The sequence below is a fragment of the Zeus faber genome, assembly GCF_960531495.2.
Source record: "Zeus faber genome assembly, chromosome: 2".
In the NCBI taxonomy this organism is placed as follows: Eukaryota; Metazoa; Chordata; class Actinopteri; order Zeiformes; family Zeidae; genus Zeus; species Zeus faber.
The window spans coordinates 8,479,382-8,494,381 of NC_137189.1; the positions used below are offsets into that span (position 1 = coordinate 8,479,382).

General features: G+C 42.8%; 1 protein-coding gene across 3 annotated transcripts in view; it reads left to right on the plus strand.

Annotated features, from left to right (window-relative positions):
* Positions 1–15,000, plus strand: part of plcb4b (phospholipase C, beta 4b) — a 120,600-nt gene that overhangs the window by 59,053 nt on the left and 46,547 nt on the right. For 2 of the 3 annotated variants that reach the window (XM_080018989.1, XM_080018990.1), the window contains 3 exons: positions 3,198–3,295; positions 10,269–10,349; positions 12,530–12,589. In XM_080018989.1, coding sequence (XP_079875115.1) covers positions 3,212–3,295; positions 10,269–10,349; positions 12,530–12,589 — 225 coding nt within the window. In that variant the 5' untranslated portion in view covers positions 3,198–3,211. Of the gene's footprint in view, positions 1–2,536; positions 2,584–3,197; positions 3,296–10,268; positions 10,350–12,529; positions 12,590–15,000 lie in introns of those variants that run through there. The other variant, XM_080018991.1, reaches the window with a different exon arrangement.

The window sequence follows — 15,000 nt, forward strand, 5'->3', positions numbered from 1 at the left end:
TGCCCCCAGAGGGAATTTAATCTTTTACTTCCCGTCTTCCTCGGTCAGATCAGAGCTCTGGAGCTCTGAGCATAAGTAAGCCTGGAAGTGGGGGAGATCCAGACTCTGACACCCAGCAAACAGTTTATTTTGTTGGACATTTTTTGGGGAGCAATTTGTTTTCTATAGTAGTTCTAGTTTGTAGCATTCTGGATGTTTTTACGATATTATTATTTTAAAGTAGAAAATGGACAACAAATAGACTAGTGTTTCCAAATGGTATTATTGTTTGCGCCGCTGTTGCAAGGACAGCGGCTTTACTTCGCTTTACATTTTCCTCCGAGTGCTCCGTGAAGAGATGATTAGACTCCATTCGTAATTCCATTAGGTTCGATTCTTTACTGTCATTTCTCAGCATACATTGAGAAGGAAATTTGTCCTCTGCATTTGACCACCTTCTTTGCCTCCTCCGTCGAAAGGGTTCTTTTTCTCTTGCCGGGTAGGGTTTCCACTCTCACTTCGGTCGTTCCACCGTCCACCATTACCACTACTGGGGAAGCTACCAATAGCTACCACGGAAAACAAAAGCGATATCCTCTTCCTCTTTTGGTTGCGCAATGGCTTCCTTTGTGCCGTAAATCCAGCCTTCATTCTCTCGGGATAGTGTACACGGTGGCAGACAGAATTGCATAGTGAAAGGCGAGGCTTATAGGCAACCAATCTAAACGCTGATGGTATCATAATTCTACATCCATTACACTGTGCAATCAGCATTAACTTCATAATGATAAGTTAAAGCAAAAAAGTTGCCTATTTCCACTTTTAACTAATTATAAAGACGCAAGATGTATCGCAGGCATAACTTAGCTTTTCGTGATGCTGGAAGGTGTACCCCCTGAGTTTCACAGGAGCTAGGCTAGTTGATCCCCTTTTGCACAATCTGTTCAAGGTGGGAATATTGCGCCTTTATTCCACCTCGCAGTTCTGTGTAAAAGGTACAAAGATGGAACGGGGGTGCATTGTTGATCCACTTCTGAGATGGCAGCGGATGCAATCATAGAGGCGAAACGGGGCCGAAACGCCGTCTGTGTAAAAGGCCCAGCCGGGATGCCGGCCTGGAGTATTATGTTTTGACGACTGACTGTCAGTTGCTGGCAGAAAAAAAACTCAGCAAGTCAGCACCGTCCTCACCCACGGCTACAGGGTTTATCAAATTAAATGATTTTATGTAATTTTATGGTTTTAAATAATATGTTTATTACATCAGTGTGATTCTCCTCAAAAGTATGTTATACATCACACTAGAGGCAGTCCCTGTCACACCCCCATGAACACGGCATTGTGCCGGAAAGCCGGCATACTGTATATCTAAAATCACACACAAGGGCGGCATTATGCCGTCTTTGTTTGACATGGCTTTGCTCTTTTACAATGAACCAGAGACGGACCTTCTCCCGGCAACATTGCGGTATCTCTGTATAAAAGTGGCGTCTGTTGGCATGAAATTATGGCAGGTGTACTCCACTAGTTTCGCAGCAGCTAGGCCAGCTGAGCCCCTCTGCGGTCTGGCATTGAGCTAAAAGAGTTGCATGCCCTTAACTTAATTGAACCGTCCACCATTGAATAAAAAAATGAGCAAAAGAAAGAACCCAGTGTCATTTAAACAATACATTTAATAAATAGAGACAGCCCGGCAGCCTGGTTCAGTCTGCGGCAGCGACAGTCACATCGGCTATACGTTATCTTCAGGTAGCTTTTATTAATCTGCTCCGTGATCTTTGTGTGCGACATCAAAAGCAGACCTCCACCCCTACCCCCTGCTCCACCTCCACCCAGCCGTTTCAGCAGCGCTCTGTCACACACAGGTGCTCCGTCTCCTCCATGTCCTCTCCTCTATATCTTCCTCTGTCCCTGTTTGCCTTCATCGCTCTACCTCCTGCTCCCACGAACACTCTCGCTCTCTCTCTTAGTCATCCCATCTCTCTCTCTCTCTCTCTCTCTCTCTCTCTCTGATGTCTCATTGTGTCTCCCTCTCATTTCTCCTTTCAGTTTAATTTCTACTTCCTTTTGATACGTTCTAGATGGTCTGTCTTCTTTGAGAACGCCGCCACTTTAATCTTTTCCCCTCCCTTTGCTGTCGTTGCCCCCCCCACCATCACCACCAGCACCACCCTCATCCTCTTCTCCTCAGCATGTCTTTTTCTTTTGCACTGTCTCTATCATCACTGTCATTGTCATCGTGACACGTGCCCAAAAGCTGTAAAACCGTGAAGCCGTTTGTGCTGGAGCACCTGACAAGGTCGAGCTCACACCGGATTTAAAAAATGACAACAATAAATCCCTGTAATGACTTATTGACTGACTAATCTCCCAGAGCCTATACATAGAACGTGGCGCTCTCACATTCGCAGCTAAGCTTGACACGTTTTGGGGCCTGACGTCACCAAACGGGCCTATATTTAGGAAGGTGTCATCAACAATGTCTCCGATTTCTGTCGCTGCAAGTGCTTTATCTGAGGTGAAGACTTGCGCACGGATGTGTGGAATCCAGGTTGCAGCAGGGTTTCAAAGCCGCTGCGCCGGGTGAAAGTGGAGGTAAAGGGGGTAAGAAAAATGAAAAGGGGAGATAATCCCATTGTGTTTCTGCTTGATGGGACGCAGCATTTCTGTCTGTTCCGCCTTGTTTCTTCATTTTAACACGATCCAGTGGGTTTTGATTTTTGCTCTGTGGTGTTTCTGGTGTTCTGAGATCTTGTTCGATGCTTTTAATTTAGGTCTTTTAAAATTGACATTACAGCTGTTTGGGTGCCAAAATGATGGCCTAGCTTTCTACATCATGTCGAGGAGAGTTGTTGGTCAACTCATCCCCAGGCCTGGCCACACCCCCTTGGATTATTTTTTCCTTTGATTATCAATGGGAGCGATATTAACATGAGATTAACTGGGCGGGGCAACAGCCATCAACAGTCAGTTGATCAGGATCAGACCCAGGGTCTTCAAAATCAGTAATGTCATAATAATTGTTCCTGAAAAAGGCATTATTCCTATCTGACCCAAGAGTCATTATTTGGTACTAGGGGTATCTGTCCATCCCTAGTTCAGTTAATACAAAAGAGGATTCAAACCGCGGGAAGCAATGTTGTTACGTGTGTATTCGCATATTTTTTTCTTCTTTTCACTATAGTTTAAACTTTTTTACTCTTTTTTTTCTGTCTCAGGTTCGTAAGCAGCCATGACAAAGTCCTACGAGTTCAACTGGCAGAAGCATCTGCCGGAGTTCATGCAGGAAGGAGCCTCATTCGACAGGTTTGATGAGGTAAGGCCACTTCATCCAAACATCATTCCAGTCGTTGGGTGGAGAAATGGTATTCACGGAGTAACCACTTTTAGCCAGAGGGCAGGTCTTTATTATTCTCCATTTATCTTTACATGTGCCCTGGAAGTGAGAGGTGTTTTACACTATGGCAGAGCCTTGTCAATGAACCCAGTCATTACCCAGGTCATCCACTGCTGTGACCCACCATCATCCTTTACCTGAATGATCACCTTCAGGCTGGAGCAAGAGGACACACACACACACACACACACACACACACACACACACACACACACACACACTCACAAACATCCTGTTCAAGTCATAGAAGAAAAGCAGGGGCAATTTATTTATGGTCTGGTTCGTCATTGTGTTAGTCATAGCTGCAGCTGGAGGCCGGCTCGAGCCACCGCATCGATCAGCTTCATTAAGAGTCGTTGCTGTGGCGACTTCCTGTCTGCACCAAGTGTTACTGGGGGCTCAACCCGGCATGAAGGCGTGACCCGGTGTGTGCGCGTGTGCGTGCGTGCGTGTGTGTGTCTGTTTGTGTCAGGTATGGATCCACATAGAATTGTATGAACAATAAATACTATCCTATCATCGATTTGTTAGTAGATTGGAAACGGCGATACCGAATACTTCAACAAAGACTCAGCAATGAAGACGAGCGTCCCCAAAACATATTTATTTCAGGACCGTTTGTGTTTTTATCATCTCAAATTCAGTAATAAATCTTAATTCATGTGTTTTGTAGATCCGAGCGCCTAACTCTACAACGTTACGAGCAGACGCTAACTGTCACAGGCAGGTTACGCACACACACTGTAACACACTCCACCGCATCAGGAAATCCCCTTGGTCCTCCATGTGTGTGTTCGCCCACAGCGGGTCTGGGAGGAACCCCCGCCCCCGCTCGAGAAGAGACGAGAAACTTAAAAGCGGCGTAGGAAAAAGCATCATCAAATCACACGGCATTCTAAAGTGAGCCGTGAAACTGGGCCGACGGGTCCACAAATAAATTCTACAGAGTATTGCTGTAGAATGTGGCCAACCCGGACTGGGTCGAATGGCCGTGGCGCGGATTGGCCTGGATATCTCGAATAGTCATAATGTGGAGCTCAAGTCACCAGGAACGGTGAGGTTGGACGTTACCATTTAAAGTTTCCAGCTCGAGCCCCATTAGCATCACTTTGTTTATCGCTATTATTCCTATGCATCACACTGAAGTCGCTGGAGAAAATGCCCGGGTCCATTAAGCTGATTCATGCCGTTTGATGACCGTATCCCAGCGCCAGACTCAAATTATCCAAATGCCTCCGTTTGGAGCTTGGATTTATGAGATATACTGTATGCTTTGGGCTGTTGTGGCTGTAATGGCTAGCGTGACTATGAGCATGAGCACCGTGTGACCCCTACATTTTGCGTGTCCTGAATTGAATTACGCTGTAAATATTCTGGCCAGTGGAAGATCTGGAGCCTTCGCTGATATTGAGACCATGGGAATATTAGGAGGTGAGAGTTTGTTGCCTTTTTAAGATAGTAGTGGCTCAGGTTGCTCAGTCTAACATAATATCTCTCCTAAAATCCATATCGCGTCCTCCACCTCATCTATGATTCTCTTTTATGATGAAAACTGGTGTAATTGCAGTACGAGGCAATGGGGTGGAATCAAAGCTCTCACCTGCACTGAACCAAACATCTCATACGCTGGATACGTGCAAATGTTTAACGGTGAGGTGATCTATAAGTGATGGAATCTGACTTGCTCCTTCCTCGCTCATCCTCAGCTTAATTTAATATAAAAGAAATCACTGACCTCAGATACCTAGTAATTACATGCAGACAGTGATTACTACTCTTAGGGAAAAGCGTGTGTGTGTGTGTGTGTGTGTGTGTGTGTGTGTGTGTGTGTGTGTGTGTGTGTGTGTGTGTGTGTGTGTGTCTGTGTCTGTGTGTGTGTGTGTGTGTGTGTGTGTGTGTGTGAGAGAGAATAGCTGTTACTGTAGCTTGGCTAATAGCAGGGCTGCAGGGGACATGTGTTGATTAAAGTGAGGTACACATTGGTCACATGCAGACGAAAGATACTGTACACACGAACAGGCTGTATGTTCTCTCTCTGGGTCGAGGACAAATACACTCAAAAAAATATGGTAATCAGGATGGATTTTTCCAGAAAACACTCTCCACCCACTGAAACCCCATGGAGCAACAGATGGTAGTGACAGGTAATATACGAAAGGGTGTGTGTGCGTGTGTGCATGCGTGTGCGTGTGCGTGCGCTAGTGTGTGTGTGTGTGGAGTGTGTGTGTGTGTGTGTGTGTTAGTGGCCCAAATAATAAAAACCATGCAAGAAAGACAGAGAGAGCAGTGTGACGGCTCTGAGCATCCTTGTTTATCCATTGAATGGAAACAACGTCATTCGTTTTTTCCTCCTTTTGTTCATTCATTCTTTTGTGCTTTTGATTATCCCTTCACTTTGTAATATTACAATTGTCCCTTTGTCTCTTACTTTGCGTTTTTCAGTTCTTCTTCATTTTTTGTTGATTTCTTAGTTATTTTCCTTTGTTTCCATCCCTTGTTTCATACTGGTCATTGATTTAGCAAATATTCAACCATTTGACATTTTATAAACCGTGTGTTCATTTTTTTAAAACATTTTGTTGTTTGTTGTGTGTAGATTCACTTTCCTTCACCTTTTAATTTTTTTGTTATTAAATTTTCCCTTTGTCTCTTACCTGTGTGTTTTTCTTTGGTTTATTTCTGAATTATTTTCCTATCTCATGCCTCTTGACTATATACTGTCCTATATTGTATAACTTAACGGGAAACTGTCAGTTGAAGCTATTCTGTCAATACTGGGATCGATTTAAAATATTTTGATCACTCAGGTTGACTCCCAATGATCAATAAACAAGGTTTATGTGAAGAAAAACACCCCAACAACATCCTTTTGTCATAGAATGAATTAAATTAACCAAGCTCCAGATGAAAATGTGTGTGTGGAAGCACCCTGGAGACTAAATGGATGGGAATGAGATGTGACTAGGGCCACTGAAGAGGTCAAAGAAATGCACATTTTCAATACCCTAATGACTGTGTGTGTGTGTGTGTGTGTGTGTGTGTGCGTGTGTGTGTGTGTGCGTGCGTGCGTGCGTGCGTGCGTGCGTGCGTGCGTGCGTGCGTGCGTGCGTGCGTGCGTGCGTGCGTGCGTGCGTGCGTGCGTGCGTGACTGCGTGCGCCCCCCCCCAAATACACACACAAACATGGATAATCAGACACAGACTCCCTTTATTTTCTGATTGGAAATTGATTGGCGGGATCCCAGGATGCGGGTGATTATTCCAGGTTGTCGCCATGGGGATGCAGCAGTCTCCTGTTGACACACCAAGATGGATGCCAGCGGAACAGAATGCGAGGTGGAGAACGCCACAGGTTATTTAGCTTCAGCCGCTCCTTATGCCAAAGGGGATTAATGTGCAAGGATCTGACAGGTTCTTTAATGAGGCTGTCATGACAACTCCCCTCACGTGTCCATGGGTTTACACTGGTCATCGATTTAGGAAGTATTCAACCTTTTTAAATTTTATGAAGGCATTTAGATAAAAGAAGAAAAAAGTAGTTCAATCAGAAATAAGACAAGCAGAACTGTATGGCAAACTAAACAATCTGTCTACATAGCCTGTAAACATTATTCCAAACATTTTTTGACATTATTTTAAGTCTTGAATGCTGGGAAATGCTTCACTAATATAGAGTAAAAGCACCAATACACAGTGTGAATTACTAGTAAAGTACTAATACACTATGTATAATCCTTGAATTGAATTGTGTATGGTGTTGGTAATAATAATCATAATAATGCTAATAATACTAACATATTTAATAACTATTTTTTTTAATCATCACTACACACGGATACTATTTCATTTATCATTGGAATGTCAGCAATTGTTATGGATCATATGCATATGCACACTATTTTAGAAATGCAAAATGTACATAATGTATTATCGCTACATTTCAACGGTGCTGTGGGATTTATTTGTTCTTTTCAGTAATCAAAAAATCAAACATTAAGCAGATTAGAATCAATGGTGTATGAGAGAGGTTGACGTAGATGAAGTATATTCAAGATGGTAATTTGCAAACAGCTGTGGGATTTCAGCCATCTTCCCACCTCCACTACCACTTCATGTTGGGGTTTTTTTATCACCTGGACAATGCTGTATGTGCGTGTGTGTGTGTTGATGGGCGTTGCTCAGTGTTTTATTTCTGTTTTATTTGTTTGTTTTATTTATTTCATAAATGACTCATTCAACTGTGTGTGTGTGTGCGTGCATTTTGTGTTTATGTTCCTATTGTTTACCTATTCTGGATCTGGACCTTGTGTGTATGTAGACACAAATCATTCATGCAGGTGCATTTCTCTTGGTGTGTGCGTGCGTATCATCGTCGTAGGTGCAAAGGCTCTTACCATTTCAAATAACAGACTTGTTACCTTGTCTTTGACTGTTAAAAGACCCTTGTGATAGATGGGGGAAAATATACAGGAGAGGATTATACACACACCCACCTACACACACACAGAGCGGAGCTGGAGCTCTCAGGCAGGAATGTAAACTTGCGGGCCAGAGCCAGAGACTAACACATACAGGGGTCCCTGTCCATCTCTCTTCGTCTTACCCCCGGAGAGAGAGAGCGAGAGAGAGATGGATGGCGTCCTCGGCTAATTGTTCTTCTAGGTGTGCATGTGCGGCGGACGTGCATGTGCGGGGGGCGTGCACGTGAGCATAAGAGGACAGAGTGTTCCCATAAACCTTTCAACAAGCTCTATGAGACGGAGCTTCTGCAGCGGTGTGTTGGTAGCAAGTTGTCCCATAGACAACTTGCTACCGTGCTCTCTCATAGTTATTATTGTGTGTGTGTGCGTGCGTGCGTGTGCGTGTGAACTTGGCTTTACTGGACTGTGGTGGCCTCGTCAGTCTGTGTTCACATGAAAGAAGAAGAAAAGTTTGGCTTTTTTCTTCCATACATGGGGATGTTTTGATTATTTAACTACACCCTTCTAAAAAAAACTATAGTCTGCCATTAAAAAAGTCTGTCATGCACCCAAAAGTCAAGTACAAAGTACATTTTCAGATACAAGGAATTTGTCGTGGTACGTATTGGTGCGTTGCTGTACGGACAATTAGCATACAAAATGATTAACAGTCTAGAAAATGATTAAAACACATACACAAAAATATAAACATTTCACAAATAGTGGATATATGCACTGGGTGAGTTCAAATTGAAGGTTATGGCAGAGGGATATGAGGTTTCAAAAAGCAATATGTGCTAACTCGGCCAACGTTGTCTGTAGTTTTTGTGGTGGAGGAGCCAGAATATGTGATTTCAATAGCGTTTGAAAGTGTGTGTGTGTGTGTGTGTGTGTGTGTGTGTTTTGATGGGTGTTGCTCAGTGTTCTATTTCTGCTTTGAATTCTGTGTGTGTGTGTGTGTGTGTGTGTGTGTGTGTGTGTGTGTCAAACAGTTGCCTGTTGCCAATAATCTGCTTAGACTGAACCAGCGCCATGCATGCCTATTTGATTTTTTCCCCACTTATTTTCTTTGCGCATTTGGCTGCTCGTGAGGGTGGTCATTTTGGTCTTTTGGGTGCACTCTCTGCAATTACTGCTTTCAGCGGCGGATTGAAAAAGAAAAAAACACTCACACACACAAAAAAACTTTTGGAAAAAATCTGGGTAAGATAAGCCGGATAATATGAGTAGATTTTCTGCACCGACAGTCCGGCTGAACTGAACAGGGGTCGGCATGTTTTTGACAGCAGGCAATTTGTGTGTGTGTGTGTGTGTGTGTGTGTGTGTGTGTGTGTGTGTGTGTGTGTGTGTGTGTGTGTGTGTGTGTGTGTGTGTGTGTGCGCAGCCCCTAGCTGTCTCCCCAGCAAATATTGGGTTCCCTCTTAAGATAACACGCACAGATGTGCACACACACGCCTCGTGGCAGACACACACTTTCACTCGCCCAGGGGTGTCCTGCCTCCAAGCACCAAGATGATGTTTGCATTTAATAGTTCATGACATTATTGCTGTGTGTGTGTGTGTGTGTGTGTGTGTGTGTGTGTGTGTGTGTGTGTGTGTGTGTGTGTGTGTGTGTGTGTGTGTGTGAGTAATGTCAACATCGGAAATGAATTTAAATGAGCGTGCATGTCATTGCGCCCAGACAGGTACATCTTTAAAAACAAATTAGCGGCTGTCGTTTGTCTGGTTGCGTAGGCTTTCCGCACATGTAAAAATTCTTTGGCTGTTTAATAACAGGGCGTCTGCATCTCCTTGAAAAGTCTTTAAATATTTAAGTGAGTTATGCAAATATTAGGTCTTTCCAGGTCATTAAATAGTCTTGGATTTTAATTTATGAGGTGTTTGTCAGATTTTATTTATCCATGTATTTTTTTTTGTCGACTCACCATCAGACTCAACTGACTCTAACTAATTTCCTGATGTTCTGAAGCCCTAAAAGCCTTCCACTGAAGCTGATACTCACCTCCATATGCGCAACTTACTTCATGCTCAACCTAGAAATCCAAGAAAATCCCTGCGCTCACCTGTCTGAAGTTCTGTGAAAAAAAATGAAAAAATACTGGTCGGATTTATTTCCGTTTCTAATCTCTTGCCTGGGTTTCTGACCTAAAGGAAACTGTTCTCATAACAATTAATACAGTCATGTAGTTCAAAACCTGCCCTGTTTCTCCCTAATACTTAGCTCTCTACCCTCTGTATATAGTTCCATTATAATTACCTGCAATACTTTATTGAATAAGCAAGAGCTGATTTGTCCAAAGATCAGTCTTGAAGTTGTTGTGAAAAGGTCTTAAATGGTTTTATTTAAGACCTTTGAATGGTAGCAGGCATCCTGCCAATTTCCTGCCATGACCAATAAACACCTGTGTTTGATGAACTTTTCTCCCTCCGCAGGACCCTTACGTCTTTGAACCGAACTGCCAGATGCGTGTGGACGAGTTTGGCTTCTTCATCACCTGGAAGAGCGAAGGAAAGGTACATCTGCCACTTATCCTCCATTCTGTCCTTTGTTCTTCCAAAAAGACATCTGGTTTGTTCAAAAGGTCCTGTTCAAAATAAATATATTTTAAAATGTGACTATAATATTCTGGAACCAACTCTATCAGCCCCGATTTCTAATGAGCCAACTGGAACTTGTAAGATTTATATAAAAACTTGTTAGACTTAGGTGTTCAAGGTGTTAAAGGGGAGCTATTATGTTCCTTTTTATACAAGTTAATACAGGTCTCTGAGGTCCCCGAAACAACGTTTTTCAAGTTGCTGAAAAAAACATCAGATTATGCATTCTAACCATTCTAACATACCTCTATACCACCCTGTTCCAAAACAGGCTGCTTTTTGTGTGAGGAGTCACCTTCCCAAGGCCCAGAGTTCTGTGAGCCAATGGGGTTTGAGCACAAGGTCTGGGTGCTGTGAGCCAATGGCGTCATAGCATGGCTTCCAGGTTTTGTTGTATTTACTCCGGAACGTTCACTGATTTCACCTTATCAGTCCACCAAAATCTGTTTCTTAACATATTTGAGGCGAGAAATAAGCAATCCAGTTGCTGAATCTTCACTCATATAAGATCTACAAGGCCTCATTTAAAAATTTGTTCCAACTTTCGTTGCTGTGCTCCAAGCTTTTGGGAGACATCGGGAGACATGTAAACGTCAGAAAGAAAATAAATTCATACATCTACAGTAAAACCACTAATTGTATTGGTTTTGTTTGGAGAAATGTACAGTAGGTCACGCACCGCAGCCTGCAGTCTATCTACCGCATACTTTTATTTTTGTTATTTAGAAAAAACCACACAGCAGAATTATTTTTTGAATACTTACATTTCCACCGTCACCGGTTTCTTCATGGACAGCATTCATAATAGGTCCCCTTTAATTGCCTGATGTAATTTAAATATCTCACACACAAGCTGTTCAGCGGCTTCATGGGTGTGTTAGTGACTGTATATAAATGAATTTTTGGTGTAAAACTTTTAATGACTTGATCCATTTCATTCACGGCGGCACCATTTGGGATGTATTTATACAGAGGTGTATTTCACCTTGAAAGTCAATTATTTGACTATTAAACTATTCTCATATTTGACTTATACATTGTTATATTCGCCTTGCCAGAAAATGTTGAGCTATCGTCACTCACATCCAATGATCAGTAAAATGCCTAAAAAACTTAATAGGTGCATCTACAGCTCAGAGGTGAAATTGAATTATTATTGACTTGTTAGTTTCTCTTCTCCGACACATGCAATGTTGAAATCAAGATCCGAGTGGACTAAATCAAAGTTAAGTGAGGGATAAAATTTGCAGCCAGCCAGTCATTATCGCAAAATCATCCCAACAGGGTGAAGTGGAGAGGAGGGATCACTCTGAAGCGGGCTATTTTGCAATAATGTCCGACTGGCTGCACGTTATCCCGCTCACACGGCAACTTACTGAAATAAATAATACATTGAGACGGACTATTGATTTGAAATTATTTTATAACTAGTATGCCTAGTTTATGAGCTTCGTCTAGGAAAAATAGTTCTACAACAACGTAGCTAGGATTGCCCGTGACAACGGTCCTTTACTAACAGAACATCAGTGATTATTCAGAAACAACTGACCATTGATTGACACCATTGACCAATCAGGATCGAGTATTCCACAGAGACGTGGAGGGTTAGAGTAGAGTAAGATAGAGTTAACAAGGGACTGACGTTCTGTTCGGCACTTTCAACCTGTTTCGAAATGAAAGCGTCATCAGCCTAACAGCACTCAGCAGAAATGAGAAAGCGCCCGAGGTGTGCTGGGAAGTGTGTGATTGGAGTGACGCGGAGCCGTGTCACAGAGCCATTATATCATATTTGGGTCACACCAACCTATGTGGAGGAGGAGAACTATTCTCAGATTGGATCATAGAGTTTGTGCCGGTGCCTGAAATGTACGCCGCCGTAATGACACCAGAAGTTGCCGTGTCTCTTCCTCTCCCATTCTCATTTATCTCTCTCTCTCTCTCTCTCTCTCTCTCTCTCTCTCTCTCTCTCTCTCTCTGTCTCTGTCTCTCTCTCGGTTCCTTGTTCTCCCTCTCCATCTCTGTCCCTGATGTTCTTACTCCTTGACGTTCTTTTTTTTTTTTTATTTGTTTGTTTGTTTTTTGTTTCAATCCCGTAGGAGGGCCAGGTCCTAGAATGTTCCCTCATCAACAGCATACGTGTTGGAGCTGTGCCGAAGGTGAGACCTCAGGAAAGACAAATTTCCCTCCCTTCGCCGCGCGCCTCCTCCTGCAGCCTTCACTCGCTCTCATAAAATCCCTTCCATCCTACCCTCCGTTTGTCCTCCTCTGACCCTCCTCATCATGACCGTCTCTGCTCTGAGGATAATTATGGAGGGAGTGCCGCATCAGGTAGGTTATTCATACCGAGGCCATGGCTCTCCGCTCTATTGAGCGGCCAGTGGCCGTGACTTGTTTTCAAGGTTTGCCTCTTTATTTTCTTTTAGAAAGAATTAGCAAAGGTGCTGGGAGAACATATCCATGAAATATTTAAAGTGGTAATCCATAATTGTCTGTGTGGGATGGATTTATGCGGCAAGTCCCAGAATTCCATTCCAAATGGCAATGTTTGGGTTTCTCATCGACATCCAAGTTCACCCTCGTCTTGACTCAAATGGTCATTTTCCCTTCCTGAAAGTTTTCCTTCTGATCGATTGGTTTTTTTTTGTTGGGTTTTTTTTCCCCGCTTTCTGTTCTTTTTGGTGAACGTTCATCAATATCGACAGTTTAATGACCACAACTAGCTAGGCAGGTTTATCAAACTGTATCAAACAAACTCCGTGGCTGCGCAATAATCTTTGAATTCTGGTGGCGGACCCCGCAACCAACAATCGGAACAGCATATAGAGTAGCATTATGTAGTGTATATATAGCAAATACATTGAATGTTTCTCATTTAGTGCCATTTAAATAAATTTTCAACTATATTTTTTCTTTTTTTTAATGCATTACCACTTTTACTCTTTTTTTAAACTTTATTTATTTTTATTTCTTTTTTTCTTTTTTTTTGCCACATTTTATTTTCATGTAAAAATGTCATTTTGGACATTTTGATCAAATGCATTACTAAGTTATGCATCTGTTTTTGTATTTGTATTAAGATTGTACTATTAAATTCTGTTTTAAAAGGGCCTCCTCGTTATGACTCAGCCCCCTGCTGACTTCACTTCAGCCCCGTGGTGTCTCTGAAGATTTTGTGTTTTCGGCACCTCGCGCTGTTGAACCCACGGAAGAATAATGGAAGTGAGAGCTCAGTGCTGGAGTCTGGTGTCTGGTGTTATGATGGGACAGGAAGCTCGCACCTTGTGGATCAGGAGCCACCGGTGCAAGCCGCTCCGTCTCTAAAAGAATGGCTTTCCGCTTCCCATCATCGGAACAGGATGTTGGATCAACGTCGTAGTCGTAACAAATTACAAGTACTTTGTTAGTGTACTTCAGTGTATTTTGCCAGGTATATGTACTTACTTAAGTACATTGAACTTCAAGACTTTGACTCCACTACATTCCAAAGCAAATGTGTATACATATTGTGTTGTGTATATTATACACATTTCTACTTCAGGGAAGGAATCTTTCAAACTGCTGATTTTTGATTGCTCATCAATGACTCATTAGTCCAGATCCTTGTAAATTACCATGACATCCCCTGTACTGTTTTATTGTAAATTGTACTTGGGATCTCCATGACAACTCATCTGAAGGCAAAAAGGTAGAGCAGCACTTTTTTGCCATATGATAACCTCTGTTATACCACGGCACTGGATATGAGATGTCCTTTTACTTGTAATATTTTAAGAACATTTAAGATCTACTACTTATATTGTTTTACTTTAGTAGAAATGTCAATGTGGTACTTTCCCTTTTAGTCATTTTTGTCTCTAGGGTATTTGTATTTTAACTTATATAAAAGACCTGAGAACTACATCCGCCACTGGTCATTTTGTCTATTTTGACTAGAGCTGGCACAAAAATCACAGCAGTTCTAACACACACACACACACACACACACACACACACACACACAAGCATAAAAATACTATAGAGCCTTCGTGCATGCTAATTAGCAGCTTATTCAGTTCATCACTCATGTATTAACTTATCTCGCTGCAGTGTTTGCCGTCATGAGAAGGGGATGAATTATATAAGGAGCTGCGGGATTGCCCGTATGAGTGCATGCCGCTAATTAGAAGCTCTACTGCAAGGAAGACGCGCCGCATAAATCTGCCAAGAGTAGAAAGTCAGAATATCTGAGGAGGATACTGTGCCGTGTGCTGTGTAGGAGGAGGTCGATTCACAGTGTGTACGTGTGTGTGTAGTGTATTGTGCATGTACACTGGGAAAGGCCACACATACAGCAACAGCAGCAGCCGGACTGTTGGTGGAAGGGCCGTGCGGTGCAGACAAAAGATCAACTGATAGCAGATCCTGCTGCTGCTTCTCTCAGGCTAATGTGATTATACCATCCCCGAGAACTATTTCAGCTAATCCAATGAGCCAAGAAAGGAGAATGGCAGCGCTTAATGACCAGCCAGGGCTTTTAAACTGCAGAGCCTGGAGTCTGATGCCTGATGCCACTCAGGCAACAAATGGA